We start from the raw sequence: 22,157 nt of genomic DNA, 5'->3' as shown, positions 1-22,157 counted from the left end.
GTATTTTCCTGGACCATGTGTAATTGTGTGTGGTTTCCTCATTATCCCATTTGGGAGCCCTTTGTTCTGGTTGCTTGTGAGGTTAATTACAATGCACTCCACAGACCACACAAGCTGTTTGTTAAAGTTTTTCTGCTATATAATTGTGTCAGCACAGGAGCACCAGCATGTTTTTCTCCTCACTGCAGTCCTGTCCTGATTTCTTTGTTCACTATGGAACAAAGTGAATTCTGTGTCTGAAGGATTTACGTCCTTATTGTGGATTTTGTCTAAAGGCCCCTTGTTCTGAGGGAGTTTGCATAGAAAACTGTATGGTCATGATGGCTGCTTCAAGTCACCTTCCCCCAAAAGAAACATTTCTGTAAACCCTGTGGCCAATTCATTCAAGTTTGACAAAAGATTTTCAAGTTTTATGCCTCTGAATTTACAATGTTAGATTTCCAGTTAAAATACAGCAGCTGTAAGGTGGCTTCAGTGTTATTCTGTGAAAACTCCAAGGAATCACAGAGGACAGGTAGGTTATGAAATTCTCTGCTATGGGGGAAAATATAAGGAATACACCCCCAGTTTAATTTGATTACTTACCCACAAAACAGCTGGAGTTCATTTCTCTTTGTGCTGCTGCTTGAGAAATAATTTGTCTCTTTAAATCTTCCAGTTCAGTAAAATCCACTTTCAAAACAAAAGCCAGTTTGTGTGCAGCTACTGAAGAGCCTGCAGTTACAATCTGTCTTGACTCCTTTTGTGGGGCCCAGTTGCCTGTCATTGAACAAATTATTGTGATTTTTGGTTCCTTTTTGTCTCCACAAAACTGCCAGTGGTATTGTGAGCCTTCAAAGCGAGCTGTTAGTATGGCTTTTTATGACAGGATCGAGGCTGCTCCAGGGCTAGTGAGGTCTTTTCTTCCTTGCAAGATGTGTTGTATTATTATGACACACTTTAAATTTTTGCCTTAAATATTTATAGCCTATCTAGATGTGTGTACACGATCTGAAGGATGCAAGAGGAAGGCAGGTGAGAGGAGTACACAGGGAAAATTTGTGTTTTCAGACATATAGCTCAGCCTGCTCTGCTCCTGCATATCTGGATTTTCTTTTTCCATGTTCTTCCTCCTTTTTTTGGCTTCTCTACTGGTGATTGTATAGCAAATGCTTCCTTACTTTTCTGTTTTTTCCCTTTTTCTTCTGTGGCACAAGGAGAAAAGTGCTGAGGCTTCTGAGGAGCTGGATTAAACACATGAATATGACAAAATCACTTGTCACCTCTGTCAGCCTGCAATGGGTTTTGGCCTCCTGGTCACAGACCAGGCATGTGTTATTCATGAGCCAAAGAATTCTTTCAGACTCTCTGCATTTCTACTGACTGCTAATTCCATCAGTTTCAGAACAGGAATGGTTGGCTAAGGAGGCAGGACACAAGGGTTGAATTGCAAATTCTGCCTGCACACGAAGATAACGATATCCAGCTGATCAGTGAAGCATGTTCCTATGATCTTGGTGTTTGAGCTCTTTCTGAGGGCTCAGATGGAGTTAGATAATTGCAATAAACCTTTAGAAATTGTTCGCTTTCTGAGGAGTTTCAGGTGAAAAGTATTTAAATTGGTTTGGGTTTTTTCCCTACTGAAAAAAGTGTAGTTCAGATCATCATTAAATCAGAAGAAGCCAGGTGCTTCTTCCCTCATCTGGAGCACATTTTGGAGCTTCTTTAGCAGTCTTGCCTCCACAAGGGGTGGAGATTTCTGTGTGTATCTCCACAAAAGGAGCTGTTGGATGTGTATATTTATATTGGTCCAGAGATAAATTCAGTCATCTTCATGCCAGCATTTCTCACTGAATTATTGGCAAAAGAACAGTTCACTGTGGACCAGTTTTATCTTGTTGGGGCTCAGCCTGTCATTAATTCGTCATCTTTATTAAACAAAAAATGCTGGGAAGAGCAAAATGAAAGATAAGGCTGTTTGCCTTAAAAGCAGTGTAGTCTCATGGGGGAATAAAGATGATACTGCACTGTCAGCTTAAAACAGTGCAGTCATTAAAAAAATGTTTAAACTCATTTACTCATGATTCATTTTAGGGCAACCTGCTGTTAAATGTGGGCAATTGAGTTGGGATGATTTCATGGGATGCTGTATTTGCTTTCCAATAAATTCAAGCAAGGATAAGCTATTAATTCAAACCCAGAAATAGAAAATGTACAAATTCATATTGAAAGAGTCTTTTTAATGGGAATTATTATCAAGCTTTCAGGCATTAGGCAGAGGAGGGAAGCCTGTACAGATATATTGTGTAAGACAATTGTTTTTCATGGTAGATTTTCATGGTCTACCAAGGTGTGCTTAAAGCTTTTTGTTCTGTGCCAGCAAATACAAAGAGAGAACTGTGAATTTATGCAGAAGGATGAAATTTTGTTTCCATTGCTATGAACGTGATCTCATTGACTTAACAAATTGAGTAGGAAAGGCCTGTTTCTAATAATGCCCTCTCATCTCTTGCTATAAACTTTGTAAGATTAACTTTTTTCTTTTTAAATTACTGAAAGCAGACTGTCTTGATTGCTAATGAAATGCAATACTGAGCTGCCTTGTTCTTATTCAAGTTTTACCCTCCAGGAGTCAGAACAACTATAACCTGAGACCAGGCTTTAAATTTCATTTAAAACTCTATTGGGAAGAATTATATTGATGTAAAAGAAGACATTTCTGCAAAATTGTAGGCTGTTACCAGTTAAATTAATTGTGAGTGGAGAACAGCAGTTTAAAGAATACATCTCTTTTCTTTAAATGGACTTTAAATATATCTGTAGTTCTACGTCAAAACTACCTGTAGTGTACCACAGTCTAGTGAGGAATAAAATCCCTTCGGAGAGATTTGTGAGAAACTGCAGCAAATGAAGACCATCTGCATGACAATATTCTTATTTTCTCCTGAGAGGTCTCTCCCAGGAAAACCTGCACTTTGTCATGTTGGTTGTCACACATGGCAGTAGATTCATCTTTATCAAGAACAAAATGCCACCCCAAAATGGAGTTTCAGTATCTCCGAAGGCAAAGTGGAGTTGTTTGGTTATACTGGGGAAGGAAGAGGGATTGGAGATTTCCACAATTCCCATCTTTTAGAAGGGGAGCTGTGGCTGAAGGACTCTCAGGCTGCACTGGACAAATTCCAAAGGAATGTTTGATGTCGAACCTGGTCTTTCAGCTGTTTTCTCTTTTCAGTCACTAACAAACCAGCACTAACCTCACCCAGGTGCCCTTAGATCTCATATATCTCCTCTCAGGAGTTATCTAAATTAAATTAGGCTGTGTTGAGAATTTTGACGTGTTTTTTATAATGTATTTCATGGGGAACACATGGGGGAAGAGGAGAAAATTAATTCCTTCCTCATTTGCATTTAAATCTTTAGCCTAAAACACTGTCTGAAAAAACTAACAGCACAAATTCAAAAAATTAATTTACATTTTATTCTTTAAATCTGTAGTTAACAAAAATATTTTCAAAATCCAATTACTGTGCTTGGTGATGTTTGTACCTTCCACTATTTGCCATAACTTGTAAAACTGGGAATATTGGATCCTGGGACAGTCATTAGAACTTCTGGAAGTCTGTCTTCAACCTTGAATTTGGACTGAACTTAAGAATGACTTTATCACTCTTTTCTCTCAAAATCTGGTTTTATCCAGTTAATCTACAGTTTTTTCCCTGGGCTTTCAGCTCTGACAGATGTCCTTAAATACAATTGAGATCTAAGTGGGTATCCAAAACATTTGGTGGAGAGAGCTGAAATATCTGTATCAATCTGGTTTCTGTTCTTTGTTGCTTCTCGTCTAAAATAATTTGTCATCTACTCACAAGTTTTTTCCAAATGCTAAAAAAAATGCCCAACCTTAAGCAAAGTCAACTTGCTGTAAAGCATTTTAACATCTGCTGTGATTGTAAGACTGTAGGTCATAACCTACTTGTTCAACTGCTAAAAAAAGTTGTGTCCTTATTTTCAAATCTCAACAGTTAGGAGCAGTTTGAATTAAGAAATTCTATTAATTTTGTGAAGTTTGTCTGTAAATTGCCTTTCTTGTTGGTATAAGGGAGCAATGTAAAAATGGTGCATTAACAAGGAATTTTATGTTTTCTGTGAGATTTTCCATTTTTTCTTGTGCTACACTTGTGCAAATAAAAAACTGCTGAAGTGGTGTGTTTACATATCCATCTGTTTGGGGTTTCACATCTCGAGGGGCCACCACTGTTGACACAGTGGGTGATAGGTGGTGGATGTGACTCCTTTGTTGAAAATGCATATTTGTGCATTAATTTGTAGTGTCTTATAGACTGTACAGAAAATCTTTTGTGCTGCTGTGCCAAACCCCAGGGTTTATGCTGACACCAACTTAATATTTGGAGTGATGTTGCAAATGGGAAACATTATTTAAATTTTAGGGGAGTATTAACAGAGACAAAGGAGGGTTGGTTTATTTTCTTTGACTTCCCTGGAGCTTTGATTTAATCCATCCCAGTGACTCAGTGTTAGCAAAGTGCAGGTGAGTGGTTTCCTGTGGAACAGAGCTTCTTCACACTGAATACTGCCAGCACCACAAAGATCAAACAGCTCCAAATGGCACAATTTAGTAGCACTGTGTGTGCCATGCAGTGGCTGCTGCTTGACTCATTTCCTGGGCTTGCCTTGCTGTCCTGAGAGCTCAACCTCACTTCAAGGGCCTTTGCAGTGTAGTTTGTTGAGGATAGAAATCCATATTTAAAAGGAGACAGTGAGAGACACAAAGTAACCCTGCAGTTCCAGCAGGAAGGATTTAACATCCTGCTTGAAATAAAGAGTCAACTCACCTGCACTAAGTGCTTAAGGACTAAATATAACAGTAGAGCAGTTTCAGAAAAAAATAGTCATGCTCCATACATGATTTAATGCAAATGGTCTAACTGGTGTGCTCCTGCTTTCAGGCCATGAATATATTGGTTCCCTTCATGTTCAAATATGCAGTGGACAGCCTCAACCAAGTGTCTGGGAACGTGCTCAACCTCAGCGATGCCCCAAGCACCACGGCCACCCTGGCAACTGCTGTCCTCGTGGGCTGTGAGTGCATTCCCAAATCGTGCCTGGGAGTTAAGGGAGGGAGGGGCTCAGCAGAGCTCCTGCCCTTTGCTCTGCTGGGCATCATAGCTGGTTGTGAATCACAGAATCATGGAGTGGTTTGGGCTGGAAGGGACACCTCCCACTACCCCAGGGTGCTCCAAGCCCCATCCAACCTGGCCTTGGACACTTCAGGGATCCAGGAGCAGCCACAGCTGCTCTGGGCACCCTGTGCCAGGGCCTGCCCACCCTCACAGGGAACAATCCCTTCCCAATATCCCATCCTTCCCTGCCCTCTGGCAGTGAGAGCCATTCCCTGTGTCCTGTCCCTCCATGCCTTTTCCCAAGTCCCTCTCCAGCTCTCCTGGAGCCACTTTAAGCCCTGAAAGAGGCTCTGGGGTCTCCCTGGAGCCTTCCCCTTTCCAGGTGAGCATCCCCAGTTCTGCCAGAGCCCCCAGAGCAGAGGAGCTCCAGCCCTCAAAGTGTAGCCCCCAGAGCAGAGGAGCTCCAGCCCTCAGAGTGGTGTAAGAATTCCATAGTTACTCTGTGTTGATGTCTGTTCCCAATATTCTCTGACCTTGCTTCTGGTATTCCAATTAAAAAATGAAATAATGCTTATAGAAATTATTCTTGATTATAAATCCTACCCTTTCTTATAACCAGCTATAAAAAGAAACTGATTTAAATGTGTGCACAATGGTTTATAAATGAAAAATTGCATAAAGCTTGGGCCAATTAAGTATAAATTACCTTTGAACTAAAATTGTTGAAAATATATAAAGAATGAGTCTAGTGTAATTTCATGCATGAAGGGAAGTTGAAAATATAATTATTTTCATTTTGTAAACTTTTTCATTCCTTTTCAGATGGTATCTCAAGAGCTGGAGCAGCGTTATTTAATGAAGCAAGAAATGCAGTATTTGGGAAGGTAGCTCAAAATTCAATCAGGAGGATTGCCAAGAATGTTTTCCTGCACCTTCACAACCTGGACCTGGCCTTCCATCTAAGCAGGCAAACAGGAGCACTGTCAAAAACCATCGACAGAGGCACCAGGGGCATCAGCTTTGTTCTCAGTGCTTTAGTGTTTAACCTGGGACCCACAATGTTTGAAGTGGCTCTGGTCAGTGGAATTCTGGTAAGTGTGGTTTAGTCACCACTGGAATTGTTTCATTTAGGAATGATGCTCTTACCAAAGTCTACTAAGTATTAATAATAGTAAGAATTGAATTTACAAGGTGAAAGCAACTACTTTAAAAGAGAGCAACCTATAGTTTTCAAATATCTGTTGCTTTAAATAAGCTTATTTGAAATGATTTTCACATTTAAAGCTTCTCTTCAGCCAGTTGCATTTATGTGGATAGTTTTTAATGTTTTTCTTCAGAACTGTTGGAAAAATGAAATCAGAAAAGTAAACTATGCACACAAGTGACAAATATACCCAGGTGAATAGTGAGGAAACAGAATAAAAATGTTGTGGTTCAGTGTATTCAGGCTAGAGGAGGGGATGATTATTGGCTCTTTCCTGAATACTGATCTGGAGTTGTCCAGAACTTAAAAGTGAAAATTAGCTTTTGAAAAACAGGCTTCTTCTGGCAGGTTTTCAGCTTAATGCCCTGAAATTTAAACTTCTACAAAATAAATCACTGTCTTCAAAACAGGATCTTTGGGTGTTATTTGGGTGCAAAAATCTAAATCTTGATTATGTATCTCAGTTTAAATTAAAAACAAGAATCTTGTTCTGTTTATTGGCCTTTTTAGAAGGACTTAATCAAGTTTGAATGGAACAGTGAAATGCCTGTTGGGTTCCATTTTCTAACCAGTGGAAGTTGCAGACCAGGCTGGCTGTCAGCCAACCCTCCTGAGGGGTTTTCTCTCCTGATGTGCCCTGAAGTACAGAAAATGCTTTCTAAGTTGTTTTGCAAGGCCACTTATTTCTTCTTCTACAGTCCAGCTTTCTTTCAAAATCCACCGAAAAAGCATAGAAACAAATACTTATTTGTGAAAACAGCACAAGCATCAGCAGCATTTATGTTTTATAATGTGAAAAATAACTTTGCAGTATTATATACACTTGCTCTTGGTTATTGCCTCCAATCTTTTCATCTAAATCCTTCTTGCTGCTTTCCTTTTGAGTTTAAGCCTTTATTTAGCCTTAAGCTGTTCAGAGCAGGGATTGTGTTGGGAGGGACCATCATTTCTTGTCTTAAAATTAGAATAGCTTAGCTGGAGACACCAATGAAGTTTTGAAAATGATGATGATTCTTTGTATTTTATTATTTTTATTGGATTTAAAATCTTGCAGTATTACAAATGTGGTGCCGAGTTTGCTTTGGTCACTCTGGGGACACTGGGAGCCTACGCAGCGTTCACAATAGGAATCACACAGTGGAGGTAAGGCAGGCCCTGCCCTCACATTCCTCAGGGTGCTCTCATGCCTCAGCCTGAGCTTGGGATGATGCCTTCAGTGCCTAGCTAGAACAGAGGCTGGACAAGATTAAGAGAACAAAGTGGGTGTTTATTAAAGGCCTTCAGTAGGTTCACCTTGGGCAGTCAAAAGCCTCCGAGGACACACCCAAGATGGACGATGGTCAGGAGTTTCTCAGACAGTTATAAATTTGGTCCATTTACATATCAGGGGTTAATCCTCCAATGACAGCTTCAGGCAGTGGAGTCATATTCCCCCAGTTTGCTCCCCCCAAATCATTTCTGTTGATATTTTTGGGGCCTGAGGCAATAGAATATCCTTGAATCTCAGGCCTAGAGGAGCTATTTTGTCTTACCAAAATGTGGAGACAGTTAGCTAACACTCTATAGGGTTATACACTAATGCAGTACAGGGTTTGACAAATGTAAAAGCTAAAATCCTAAGGCATCAGTGACTGGGTGAAACCTTCCTTTCCCAGGACAAAGTTTCGGATAGAAATGAACAAAGCTGACAACGATGCCGGTAACGCTGCCATTGACTCGCTCCTGAATTATGAGACTGTGAAGGTAAGGCCAGTCTTTACTACCACTACTTTGTCTTGCTTCTGTCAGCCTTAGGGAAGTGAGTCATAAGATTCATCTTTAAAGGGTGCATATTTGGAGCAATAGCATATTTTTAAGCATTATTCATTTGAAGAGGAGTGCGTGGCATTGACAGAGTAGCAGGAAGGTTGTTAGCGGGGGCTGGAAAAAATCTCTTTGTTAATACAGAGTGAGAAGTTTCTTTCATGGCTGAATCACCTTGACCATCAGTTTCTGCAAAGAGTAAACTTAGTCTTGAAGAGGAGGTTTAGGCTGGATATTGGGGAAAGGTTCTTCACCCAGAGGATGGTGGCGCACTGAACAGGCTCCCAGGGAACGTGCATGGCCCTGTGGCTGCCAGGGCTCCAGGAGTGTTTAGACAGCTCTGTCAGGCACAGGGTGGGATTGTTGGGGTGTCTGTGCAGGAACTGGGCTGCATGATCCTTGTGGGTTCCTTCCAACTCAGGATATTCTGTGATTCCTTCCTTCAGTTGTTAGAATGATGGGAGAGGAGCTATGTGTGTGTCAGTGCACTCAGTCTGTTCATACTGGATTTTACAGCCGCTTAAACAGTCCAACATGTTTGTCACTGTCACATTTACTGTTTTTGTTTCTATTGTAGTATTTCAATAATGAAAAATACGAAGCCCAACGGTATGATGAGTTCCTGAAGACCTATGAAAAAGCCTCCCTGAAGACTACCTCTACTTTAGCTCTCCTCAACTTTGGCCAGAGCGCTATATTTAGCGTGGGTTTAACAGCCATCATGGTGCTCGCCAGTCAGGGCATTATTGCAGGTAACTCACCAGTCTGTAAGCCTAAATGAGTCTCCTTTACCTCAGTTCATCCATAACAGAGGTGTTAGTTTTAATTAACTGAGGGTTGATGTGATATTTCATTTTGAGAGTTTTTGGTTGAGAGTTTTTTGATTAAGTTTTGTCTATATATTTCTGGTTCTTGAAGTATTATTAATTCCCTTATATCTCTCTCTCAGTTACTCTCTCAGTCATACTATGATGTCATCAAAAACATTATAAAAGTTTAGCAGTTAAAGAAAGATCCCAAGAAAATGTCACTTCAGAAAGTTTTTCTTGAAATTTTTGAAAGGCAGTTCTATAGATGAAAATATTTCTGTGGACATTGTACAAAGATCCTTTCTTTTTGCCCTTCTCCCTTCCCATTTGGGCAAGACTCCATGTATGTATACCCCTGTGCTTTGTCTCCAGTAGTTTTGTTAACAATAATTCACTTTCCTTCCATTAATAAGGGCACATTATTAAAAGAATTGCTTCCATCTGCTCTACACTTGTCTAATTTACTACATAAAGTAAAGCCTGCTTGATTAGGAAGACAGAGTACAAGCTTCAAATACACAATTGGGATGAAGCTCTGCTAAAGCAAGGTGGTTTTAGGGTAAAAATAATGATGCTTTAAAGACTGTTAACATCCAGAAGTGTTTGAAGGGCAGACCTTTATACCATGCTCTTTCTTGCATCTGCTTTGCCCTTTTTAAAGATGCCAGGGCAGGGAAGGGTTACACTGAACAGATCAGTCAGTAGGTGCAGTTATAGCTGTTCTTAGGAAGATTTAGAATAGCTTGAAGCAGGATGGTAGACACATGGCTTTAAATCATCTTTCTGGGCCTGTTTCAGCTGAACTGACCTGCCACTTACCTTTAGCTGCTGTGACATCCTGAGTTTTCCCTTGATCAGCCTGTTTGATACCGAGCTGCCCAGAGGTTCTCAGTGTGTTTTAGCAGCTCTGTGGTACATACACTATGAAAGCTCTCTCTTGATCATGACAAAATCGATCATTTGGATTTGTCTGTAATTGTACTTAAGATTGTCTTTCCTGATTTGTGCTTCCATATATTATTTCCTCCCCTTTTAACTTCCTTAGGCCTGTCTGTGGATTTTACAATCTGATGTTGTATGTGCTGCTTGCCTTATTTGCCAGTGCTATTACATCTTTTTAAAGTGAAATCCACGCAAACATTGCCATTCATTTCAGGGACCCCTATATAAAATCTGGGAATGGATTCTGGGGTTTTGTTTGTTATTTAAACATCTGGGTTTAGAAATGGGATAAAAGAAACTAGGTTTAATGGACTTGATTCTTTCTTTTGGTGCATCCTAAAAAGAAAACCCTTCAAGTCTCCTTATTCTCTCACACCCCTTTTGTCTTAAGGCAGCCTTTCTGTTGGAGATCTGGTAATGGTGAATGGATTGCTGTTCCAGCTTTCTCTGCCCCTGAACTTCCTGGGAACAGTGTACAGAGAGACGAGACAAGCACTGATAGATATGAATACCTTGTTTACACTTCTCAGTGTAGATACCAAAATTAAAGTAAGTAGTAGCTTATTTTCCTAAAGTATCTGGGCGTTTAACAGGGCTGTTAGTGGCAATGCCATCATTTCACCGTGTTCTCATCTTCCAGGTTTAATTTCTATTCATGAAAGAGTTGTTGTGTGTGAGGTTGCTGTTCTGCCTCTTCTTTAAGTGCAGTTACTGCAATGAGTTGATATTTTTTTTCTTGCAGAGAAGCAAAAATTGCTTCATGGAAGCTGTGTTTGTATTGAGATTTTTTATTTAAGTATTCATGCCTCGTGCTTGAATTTTTATTGGTAATTAATGATGCAGAATATATTGCAAAAGAAGTTATGAGGCAGAGTGTTTACAGCAGAAATTTTTACCTCCTTTGGGGAAAAGGAGGAGCAAGCCAATGTCACTTGTGCACAAATTATGATTATTTTCCACATATCTGAGCTGGAGTGTCTGTTTGCCTTTTTCTGAGGGGGGGAAAGGGACTGTTGAGCTTGTTGAAGTGTTGGAGATCATTTCTGGGCAGCAGATAAAGTGGAATTTTTCTTTTCATAGGACAAAGAGCTGGCTCCACCCCTGCAGATCACCCCCCAGACTGCTTCCATTGCCTTTGACAATGTGCACTTTGAATACCTGGAGGGGCAGAAAGTCCTTGCTGGAGTGTCCTTTGAAGTCCCTGCAGGAAAGAAAGTGGCCATTGTAGGAGGTAGTGGGTCAGGGTGGGTAAATGGACTAAATGTGCCAATCAATGCAGAATTTAGTTTCTTAAATGTGGTGCTGCTTGTGTTTGCTTTTTATTGTTCGTACATCATTCTCGATTGGAGATTGTAAATGGCAAACCAAGATGTAACATTAACTTCAGTTCTTTTCATTTCCAGGAAAAGCACCATTGTGAGGTTATTATTTCGTTTCTATGAACCTCAGAAAGGAAATATTTATGTTGCTGGACAGAACATCCAAGATGTCAGTTTGGAAAGTCTGAGAAAGGCAATAGGAGTTGTGCCTCAGGTATTCCATGTTTCCTTCTCCCCAGACAGTCCATTGGAACAGTAATTCTAGTCTATTGTACTAGTAATTCTCAGTATCTGGCACTGTTCAGTGAAGGCCAGTCCTAATGCAGTGGTGTTGTATGGTGACTTTCAAAGGAACTAGACTTCTTTCCCCCCAAGAAATATTATGCTTTTGTATGCATCATCATATAGATCCAATTTCTGAAATGTGTTTAAGCCTCCCCAGGAGAAACTGCCTCCAGCTTTAAGTGATTTAGCTTTATAGTTGATTACCACCCCTAATGAGTTAGCAAAGTGGTGAAACTATGCATGACATACATATTTAGGACACAAAATACATTAATCCCTTTTTTGGGAGAAGAAATGTCCCCAAACACTTTTACCTTCAGGCTGTGTGAAGAAAAATACAAGCCGTTCTGTATTGATTCTGTCACGGGCTGGGGACAGTTTTGAAGCTGATGTTCATAATTTCTTACTTAAAATGTGCTTCCCACCAATGCAGGATGCTGTTCTCTTCCATAACACCATCTACTACAACCTGCTCTATGGCAACACGGAGGCCACGGCAGAGGAGGTGTACGCGGTGGCCAGGCTGGCAGGGATCCACGACGCCATCCTGAGGATGCCCAACGGCTACAACACCCAGGTCGGGGAGCGAGGACTCAAGCTCTCAGGTTGGCTCCCAGCTTCTTGGTATCCCTTTTGCTGCCTCAAAGTTTCATGCAGAGTTTAGTCCTCAGGTTTGCTTTTAGTTTATTTAGCTTATAACACAGAATCATTAAGGTGGGAGAAGATCTCCAAGTCCAACCTTTGAGTAAATCCCACCATGCCCATTAAACCACATCACCAAGTGCCATGTCCACTCCTTTTTGGCTTCCAGGGATGGTGACTCCACCACTGCCCTAGGCAGCCTGATCCAATGCATGACCCTTCAGTGAGGAAGTCTTTCCTATCATCCAACCTGAACCTCCCCTGGCCCAGCCTGAGGCCATTCCCTCTCCTCCTGTCCCTGTTCCGTGGAAGCAGAGCCTGACCCCCCCCCAGCTGTCCCCTCCTGTCAGGGAATTGTGCAGAGCCACAAGATCCCACCTGAGCCTCCTTTTCTCCAGGCTGAGCCCCTTTCTCAGCTCCCTCAGCTGCTCCTTACAAGACTTATGTTCCAGACCCTTCCCCAGCTCCATTTCCTTCTCTGGACACTCTCCAGCCCCTTAATGTCCTTGCAGAGAGGAGCCCAAAATACCTAAAGGCTGAATATTAATATGAAGGTCTGCAGTTTAAGGCAGCTGTAGTCTGCAAGATGCTCAAAGGAATGTATTTTCAGGGGATAGTGTTAAATGAGGTTGTAAGTGAGGCTGGCAGTGCATCTAAGTAAAAATGATTTTTCTCATGATCTCTTTGGGTAGTGGACTAGAATTGGGAACTTCGTGTGTTTTGGGCCCTGCTCATGCTGAGGGATGCAGTGGGTGCAGACAGAGGTGCTGCCTGTTGTAGAGACAGTTCTGAGGGGGATTTCTTTCTCTGCAGTTGCTGCAGTCAGGAGTCCTGGTGCCTTTGAAAAAGGGGATCAGGGGGTACAGCCTGTACCCAGAACGTGAGTGCAGGAGAAAGTGTGCATGCTGCAGAAGGGGATTATGCAGAGACCTAAAAGAGAAATAAAGTATGTGAAGCACAGATCTGGGTGAGGGAATAGAAGGTGCTAAATAGGTACTGGCAGAACTGAAGAGAATCGTGCTAACAATGCAAGATTTGTCTTGTGCTGCCTGTCTCCCCACACTCATAATTGCTAGAAAGAGGATTTGACTGACAATAGGTTTGAAATGTCTTGGTGTTGATAGAAGAATAGAATGGTTTCAGTTGGAGGGAATCTTCTAAAAATCATCTAAACCAACCCTCCTGCTGTGAGCAGGGGCATCTTTCACTAGACCAGGTTGCTCCATGCCTTAATCTTATGCTGAGGTTTAGATTGGATTTTAGGAAAAATTTCTTCACCCAAAGGTTTGATCAGGCTTCTCGGGGCAGTGGTGGACTCTTCATGCCTGGAGGGATGTAACAGCCATGTGGATGTGGCACTTGGGGACATGGGTCAGTGGTGGCTGCGGTGGCTGGTGAAACAGTTGGGCTCCATGGTCTTGTGGGGCTTTTCCAACCTGCATGATTCTGTGTCCCTTTCTGAGTGTGGAGCATTGTGTGTGGGTATGTTGGAGTTTCCTTCTGACCTCGAGTCTCCTGTAACAGCGCCTTTCTGAAATGGTTTCTGCCCTCCCTCCATTCTTCAGTTTGTGCTGCCGCTGAGATGGTCATAAGCACTCACGGGCCAGTGCTTCCACAAAGGTGGTGTTGAGAAAGGTAAAGGAATTGTGTTCTTTTACTGCTTTGTTTGTGTTTAAAGAAAAAAGAGTATGTAAGATACTTAGGAGAAAGGCAGTGAATTCTTTTGAGCTCTGAATAAGCATCTGCCACTGAAAGAACAGCTTCAGTTTCTTATTATCAGCGATCAGGTGAGTATTGACAAATACCAGTGATAAACAAGCTTCAGCAATGTGTGCAGCCAGGGTACAGGAGTCTCAGGCCAGTGCTCTCAGAACTGGTCTCATTGTTCAAAGGATTTGAGATATCAAATGGAAGGCTCTGAGTTCCTTCAGTGGCTCTGTAAAAAGTTCCTGCTAATTGGAATCTATAGTTCTCTCAATAGTAGATTGGCTCCCTAAATTCTTATAGAGATATGTGTTGGATTCATTTCAGAATCAGTTTGTGGGGTTTTTTTAAGTTGGGTGAGGTTTCCTCAAGTCTAAGGAGAACACAAAGTCCAGCTTTGTTCTGTTATTTTGTGGCAGGACTAGGGTGACTAAAAGCTGCGTGGATTGAAGTGATTCTCTTTAAAATCCAGGGGTTTATGTGCACAATGGAAAAACAAGATTTTAGCTGCAATGACAGATTTGCCAATTTAAGTGGTGATGTAGCATTTTGTGCAGTTCTTACTGTTCTCAAGGATTGATTCATCAAGAGTAAAGAGTGAAAAACAAGTTGTTTGGGTTGTTCCAATTAGAACCCACATCAGTGTTGTCTAATAGATGTGTAATAGGCAGAGCTGCACCAGCCCCAAATCCCTGGCTCTGTGAATGGAGCAGTTACTGTGCTGCTGCCCTGAGTTGAATGGGGAACAACATTCCCTGCAAATATGGGGAATCTGGTTACTGAAATATGTCTTTCAAACACGGCTATTGTCAAGCTGTGAGTTTTGAAGATGCTGTACAGGGGAGGGAGGGAGGGAGAGCACACTAAAACAGGCTGAGTAAATCATACAGTTCTAATTGCTCCTGAGTTCTGCCAAAGACAGTTTAAAATGTGAACTGCAGCATTACCACCAGCCTTTTAAATGGTTTATGAAAGCATGTTCTCTCCTGATAGGAATGGAACATTAACAAGAATATAATGGTATTAAATGGAATGTTTTGAAGTCTTGCATAAAACAAAGGAGGACAAGTGCACAAATGTGACGTGTTTGCATCGCGTACCAAATGTTTAGCAGATTTTAAGTTCTCAAATGCACCTGTTTTCCTGTCTGTAAAAGTTGCCCTGAGTTATTCTTGAGTAGATGTTGGCTGTAAGAAATGTTTGGGAAGGAAACTAGTCTGAAACTGGGTTATATCAGAAACCACCAGGCTGTAGGTTGCAGACTGATGGTAGTTTTCAGTACAATATTAACTATTCTCGAGTGAAATTTGCCATTGTGGGCTGGGAAGTTGGATGAAAGACACAATGTGTGAGCAAGATGCCTGAAATCCAATACAGCAGGTGTGGACAGAGCAATGGTGAGAGAAAACTGGATTTGTGTGTGCAGAGTTACTGGATGGAGCAGAGCTTAGGCCAGGTGAATGGGCTCCTACTCCCAGGTGTACAGAGTGAGTAACTGTACAGCATTGTTACTCACCTGTGTCAGACTCTTGCCTTGGAGCAGATACAAAATAGTTCTCTGTCCTTTTCCAAAAGGATGAGCAATCTTGAATCACTAAATTTACCAGGGAGCAGGAACTTTTGTGCTATCTTATGTAACATGTCAGACATTTGTCAGCAGTGACTCTGATGTCTATTAAAAAAAGGAGAAAAAACCCAACAACCAACCCTCCAAAATCATGTCTGCTGTTGAATTTAGACTATCACAATTGTAACTTAATCTTTTTTTCTTTTTTTTCCTCTTTCCCCCTCATTCAGGAGGAGAAAAGCAAAGAGTTGCAATTGCTAGAGCAATGTTAAAGGAGCCACTTATTTTTCTCTATGATGAAGCCACATCATCTTTAGATTCAATTACAGAAGAGGTAAATTGGGATAAAAAAATTTAGAATATAAGAGATACAATGATGTTTGATTCTCAGCTTTTCCTTGTTCTTTTCCTCTCAGAATTCTGTTCTTTTTCAAGTGTTTTCTCTGTATTATTAAGAGAGGCTGTGTTGAAGCTGTTGTCCTGAAGTGTGGAGCAGAGATGCTCAGTCCATCTACCTGGAGAGAGTGAGGGATATCAGCTGTCTCTGGGATATTTTCTGTTTCCACTCTGGAAGTCCCATTCACCTTCACACATTCATCCCTTGAAGCTGGTGCAGGTGGCCATAAAAATATCCCTCTAAATAGTTGAGACATAATGCAAGAGAAGCCCCTCTTGTTTGTTGCGCAGCAGATGCAGGTGATGTAGGTGTGACCTGCAGTGCTGGTGTTCATTTGTTTCCTTCCACAGGAAGGGCTGTGACATGCATGAGGTGACACTGTGACAGGAGCTGCATCAGCCTTCATAACAACATCTTTGCTTAAGCACAAAGCTCTCAGCACCAGCAGTAATTTTCTAAACTAATGTCATCAAAAATGAGCTAAGCTACGGCTCTGTTCACTTATGCAGATTGAGTGAATTTATTGACCTGTAATTACTAAATTACTTTCATTTCCAGATGCAAAGAATCCAGAAGATGAACTGTACATCCATGTAGCACAGCACTGAAATGTAGCACAGCTTCCTCATGGGCCAGAAATGTCCACATGCCACTGAGTTCTCAGATTTTACCTCTCTTGTTTTGCTGTATCTGTGTCATAAGCATAGCAGAAAGTTTCAGAGTAGAAATGCACTTTGAAGACAGCACATGAAAATGAGGTTTTTCCACAAGAGTATGCCTGAGAATGGAAATGTTTTCTGACAAAAATTTTCAGAGAAATAAAGTGGTCACTTCACTTATGGTAGTGAGGGCACAGATTCCCCATCAGTGCTCCTTGCAGAGGGATGTGGTTTGGAAGGTGGCACAGAGCTCACAACGGAAACACTGGCTAGATAGATAGATAGATAATTCCCAGAATTGCTCTGCCTTTGTTCCACATTAGCATAATACTCAGAAGGATTTTTTTCTTTAACAATCACGGGAAAGCATTAATATTACAACCACGAGGAGTTCTTATTTTCAGATGCTTTTACTGCTGTTTGCTGCTTGTGTAGCATGGCTCCATGGGGAAGTTTTTCCTGAAATGAAGTGACACTTCTCTTCCTTTTTCCCTGGGGATAGCTGTGTTTTTCTGTGAATACAAGATTTTTTTTCAGTTTGAGGCTTTAGCAAAACCACAGATATTTCATGTTTGGGACTCTTCTGTTTCTCCTGTACATACTCATGGCTGTTTGTTATTGGGAAGCTGTAGCAGTACCAGAGAAGATTTTCAAAACTTATTTACAGTAATTTGCATATTTCCAGCAGCATTTTATTTCTCCTCATCTCACTCAGGAGTGTGTAAGAGTTTGTGTCTATTCCAATCTTGCAGAACATTCTCAAAGCCATGAGGGACATGGTGAAGCACCGGACGTCGATTTTCATTGCCCACAGGTTGTCCACGGTGGTGGATGCAGATGAGATCATCGTGCTGGATCAGGTGAGGGCTCACCTGGTGCTGGGGGATTTTCACATCATGTCAGAGTTTGGTTTAGGGCCTCTGTGTGTCCAGTTTGAATTGTTACACTCCCACCAAGCTGCTGGAAGTTTTTTCTTTGGAAGTGAACCATGTTTGAAAATTCCAGCCCAAGCTTGGCATGTGTGACTGTCTTGTATGTTGTTATTTTTATGCATAATTGTTGCATGTTTTTAATCTAATTTTTTGCATGCTTCCATCATCTGAAGTTTCCTAATGTGTTTCCCCAATTTATGCTTCACTCTCATTGCTCAGTGTCTGTTTTTCACATACATCCATTTTTCCTCTCAGTGGAAAGAGAGAGGACAGTGTGTTCTGTTTCCATGCAGATAGAACTATTGCAGGGTTGTTCAACCTCATTATATTAAAAATCTGAGCACCATTCTCTGTTGTACCTGTAGAAGAGTGTGATTGTTCCCTTTTTGTAGGCTTCTTTTCTAAGAAAAAACCAACATGTCTCAACATTTGATTCCCTAATATCAGTGTTCAGCTGTTACCTCATACCCATCCAAAGTCCATTTTTTCTTTATTATCTGTATCTGGCAAGAGATTTAAAATAAACAAATGTCCTCGAGATAACTTAATAATTATTCTTTTAACTGATAATGCTGAAAGTACAGTGCTCTAATCTGCTGATAATAGATGTTAAATTTATCTCCGTGTTCATTTTTTTCAGTTGCTATTATAAATAGCTTGTGCTCATAGGTGTCTTTAGTGACTTAAAATACACATCTAAAAGCAAATAAATTATTCCTACACTACATCCAATGATTTCATGGACAATTACAGCCATATCTTATGAAACAGTGACATTTGCTACACAAAACGTAGCTTTATATGAATCTCAGGATGAAGTAGTGGAATAAATCACTTGCAGTGCTCCATGGAGTTATTTGTTTTTGATCTGCCTTGTGTTTTCAGCTTTGCTGAAAAACCCTTACCTAAGGTGTATTCTTCCTACAAGTGCGCGTTAAAACATCTCAAACATTTTGCAACGTGTCACAAGGCAATTGGCAGCTTTTTGTTTTCCATGCAATTTTTCACAGCTTCCTAAGAGCGTGTTTTGTGTTGTAGTGTAACTGTTAAATTAAAAATAAAAGCACAACCTCGAACTGTGAAGGAGCCAGGGTGCTTCCTTTGCTGAAGGGTGGAATTGTGGATGAGGGAGGCAGTGCTGCTGTGTGCCTCTGCCATCCCAGCAGGATTGATGTGTTAGCAGCCAGATAAATAAGGCTCAGGAGCAGGGGTGACACAGGGCAACTGTGGCTGGTTTTGCTTAGCAATGGTAATCAGGGAATCAGATTTCCAACACCTTTGCTGAGGTAAAATCAGAAGCATTCCTGAGCAAGTAAACGTTGGAGTAACGATACAGATCCTGATGCTGTGGAGCTGAGCAGAGAAGTTCCATTTTTAGGATTAGTCAAGACTTATTAAAAAAAAGCTGTAATTCAAAACCTGGTCTCTACTCCAAATTAGTCACTTAGAGAATTTAAGTGAATTCTGCAGTTCTGTTGATCAAGTATGTTTGTTCAGATTCCACTGGCACAACTACTAATAGAAGTGCCAAGACCCAAATTTTTTTCCAGCTTCTCCATCAGCAGATGTCACAAGGAGGTAGATTTAATTGTAGATCAGAATTTAGAACTGATATCAAATCCGTGTGGTTGTCTGTATAATGAGAAGGAAGAGTAGCTGGAGAATGAATTAATGTATCAGTTTAATTTGAAGTCAGTGAATGTGTCTCTCAAAGTAGAAAATTAGTTTGGTTTTTTGAAGAGAGGTGGTATTTCTCTGTAGGGTTGGAGTTCTCATGGGATTCTCCTCTCCATCTCTTCCTTTCCATGCTGATAGTCAATAAATCATCTCTGCTCCTGAGAACAGCCCAGAGAACTGAACTGCTCCCGCAATTTTCATGGTGGTGATTGCAGTGACACAAGCTACAGAGCACCTATAAAAGCACAGTTTACACTAATTGTTTTCAGGATTTCATCTTCAGTGTTCTTTGCTTGTCTAATATAAACCCCTCTCTGTCTGCCCTTCTCTTTTAGCTTCTTCACCTGTGCTTGTTACTGAGCAAAGATAAATCCATGTTTATTTTGGTACATTCATGTCACCTTTGCAGGAGTAGTTGAACACTAATAACTGCTCTAATCCATACTGTGAAACTGGTCCATAGGCTGGCCTATTGCTAAAGATCTGGCAGTGTGGATTCCTGACTTCTGCCCTTGTTTTGCAGGGTAAAGTCGCAGAACGTGGCAGGCACGCAGAGCTCCTGGCAAATCCCAGCAATCTCTACTATGAGATGTGGCACACCCAGAGCAGCAAAGTGCTCCATAGTCACAACCACCCAAACTGGGAGGAGAGAAATAGCCACACATCCAAAGAGGAGGAAAGGAAGAAACTAGAAGAAGAAATTATCAACAGTGTGAAAGGCTGTGGGAACTGTTCATGCTGAATAGGATCCTGGATCTTGTATAGCAGGTTAAAAATGCACAAGAATACAGTGAAATACAGCTCTTGTTTTTAAGTCAGCATTCAAAAACTTCTGGGTTTTGCAATTTTTGGATTTTACAGTTTCACAGAGGGACATAATTTCAACCAAAGGAGTTCTATTTTTGCATCTTTAGGAATCTCTAATATTCAGTGGCATCTGCAAGAGCTGAGCTTTTTCAAAAACTTTAAACTTCCCAACCAAGGGTGTAATTTATGGCAATTTTTAGGCATTGATAAATTCTCCTGGTAGTCGCCTGATGTGGATTATTAAATTGTAAACAGATTTGTCCTTGATTTACATTATTTCTCATCATTGATGGTTGATAAATGCGTCATGTTTTAATTGTAATTGGGCTAATTTGAACTCATTTGCTAGTGAGGAAGATGCCTTTTAAATTCTTCAGTGGTGTTCTGGTTTAAAATCTTCCTTGTAGAGAGTAAGAACAGTCTCAACAAAATATTAGACTTGTAGTAGCAAACTAAATATTGGAATTACCCCTCTCACCTTTCAGAAGCACCTTTCATACTGCACTATTAGGAAATGGATTGGTATTATTCTCAAGGAAAACTAACAGCATTTTTGAGTGAAAAATGAGCAAATCCGAGTTCAGGATTCTGTATCCTCAGCACCTGCTGTAGTAGTCAAAGCAGAATGAAGTCACTCTTTCTAGTTCAGTCATGGTCTTAGGGAGCAATTAAGATTCAATAAAGACTTCCATAAATTTCTATTATCTCATTAATGTATGAGAAAATGACCTGGATAATGCTGAAAGCATTGCAATAATAATCTCATTTCAACAGCCAAAACTTCTCCAGTGGGAGGAAACCTCAGTCTTTGGGATCTGCAGGACACTGTGGGTGTGTCAGGTTTGGGTGGGGGCTGCAGGGGTCATGTCTGGGAGAAGGTGCCAGAAGCTTCCCCTGTGTCCAGCAGAGCCAAGGCTGAGCACATCACCAACAGGGCAGTGCACTGCTGGGATCAAGGATTTGGGAAGGGAGGAAAAGCCTTGTGAGCGTAAAAACAACTGCAGCCAGAGAGAGGAGTGGGAAATCTGAGAGGAGCAGCCCTGCAGCCATGAGGGCAGGGAAGAAGGAGGGGCAGGAGGAGCTCCAGGTGCTGGAGCTGAGATTCCCTGCAGCCCATGGGGGTCCACGATGGAGCAGAGATCTACCTTCAGCTTGGGAAGGAGCCTTGGATGGAGCAGGGTTGCACCTGCAGCCTGGGAAGGAGCCTTGGATGGAGCAGGGATGCACCTGCAGCCTGGGAAGGAGCCCTGGATGGAGCAAGGATCCACCTGCAGCCTGGGAAGGAGCCCTGGATGGAGCAAGGATCCACCTGCAGCCTGGGAAGGAGCTCTGGATGGAGCAGGGATGCATCTGCAGCCTGGGAAGGAGCCCTGGATGGAGCAGGGTTCCACCTGCAGCCTGGGAAGGAGCTCTGGATGGAGCAGGGATCCACCTGCAGCCTGGGAAGGAGCTCTGGATGGAGCAGGGAGGCATCTGCAGCCTGGGAAGGAGTCCATGATGGAGGCAGGGGGATGTTCCCAGAGGAGGCTCTGGCCCTGGGGGAAGCCCACACTGAATCAGGCTCCTGGCAGAACCCATGGAGAGGGGAGCCAGTGGTGGAGCAGGTTTGCTGTGATCCCATGGGGGACCCATGCTGGAGCAGCCTTTGCCTGAAGGACTGCACCCTGTGGCAAGAGGACGCATGAAAAACACATTGAGGCAAGGGAAGAGAATGAGGAGGAAGGAGCAGCAGGAACAACATGAACTGACCACAGGCTCCATTCCCCACCCCCTGCTCTGCTTGGAAGGAGGGGGGAATTCTGAAGTGAAGTTGAGCCTGGGAAGAAGGCAGGGATGGGAGGAAGGTGTTTTAAGATTTTGTTTCATTTTCTCATTACCCAACTCACACTTCTAATTTGCAGTAAATGAAGTTAATTTCCCCAAGTGGAGTCTGTTTGCCCTTGACAGTAATTGCTGAGTGGTCTCTCCCTGTCCGTGCCTTTCCCAGCAGCCTTTTGTTGTGTTCTCTCCCCTGCCCTGCTGGGTGGGCACCCAGCATCCAGCCAGGTCATCCCACCACAACTGGGTTATATTTTCAGGCCTTGTCTCTCCAGGGAAGTTCACCATCTCTTTAGCATGAGCTATCCTGGTGTAATTCTTCATGTTGAATTTAACAATTCAAATCTTTCTCTTGGATGCTGAAAAATAACTTTGTTATTTCTGAGGAGTTAAACTGGTATAATTACACTGATATAATTACATTTGTAAATCAGATGCAAGATTTCTCAGTGTGGGCACTAGGGAAGGG

At 41.8% G+C, this 22,157-nt stretch overlaps 1 protein-coding gene across 1 annotated transcript in view; it reads left to right on the top strand.

Annotated features, from left to right (window-relative positions):
• Positions 1 to 20,137, top strand: part of ABCB7 (ATP binding cassette subfamily B member 7) — a 35,001-nt gene extending 14,864 nt beyond the window's left edge. Inside the window, exons 5-16 of the mRNA XM_041484617.1 lie at positions 4,950 to 5,082; positions 5,946 to 6,214; positions 7,382 to 7,470; positions 7,983 to 8,070; positions 8,708 to 8,882; positions 10,273 to 10,430; positions 10,962 to 11,125; positions 11,285 to 11,414; positions 11,919 to 12,090; positions 15,629 to 15,732; positions 17,207 to 17,314; positions 19,587 to 20,137. Of these exons, the coding sequence (XP_041340551.1) occupies positions 4,950 to 5,082; positions 5,946 to 6,214; positions 7,382 to 7,470; positions 7,983 to 8,070; positions 8,708 to 8,882; positions 10,273 to 10,430; positions 10,962 to 11,125; positions 11,285 to 11,414; positions 11,919 to 12,090; positions 15,629 to 15,732; positions 17,207 to 17,314; positions 19,587 to 19,805 (1,809 nt within the window). The 3' untranslated portion in view covers positions 19,806 to 20,137. The remainder of the gene's footprint in view (positions 1 to 4,949; positions 5,083 to 5,945; positions 6,215 to 7,381; positions 7,471 to 7,982; positions 8,071 to 8,707; positions 8,883 to 10,272; positions 10,431 to 10,961; positions 11,126 to 11,284; positions 11,415 to 11,918; positions 12,091 to 15,628; positions 15,733 to 17,206; positions 17,315 to 19,586) is intronic.
• Positions 20,138 to 22,157: the final 2,020 nt, after the last annotated feature.

Source organism: Pyrgilauda ruficollis, unplaced genomic scaffold (assembly GCF_017590135.1).
Source record: "Pyrgilauda ruficollis isolate IOZ18807 unplaced genomic scaffold, ASM1759013v1 scaffold67, whole genome shotgun sequence".
In the NCBI taxonomy this organism is placed as follows: Eukaryota; Metazoa; Chordata; class Aves; order Passeriformes; family Passeridae; genus Pyrgilauda; species Pyrgilauda ruficollis.
This window is presented reverse-complemented; position numbering and strand designations above follow the sequence as displayed.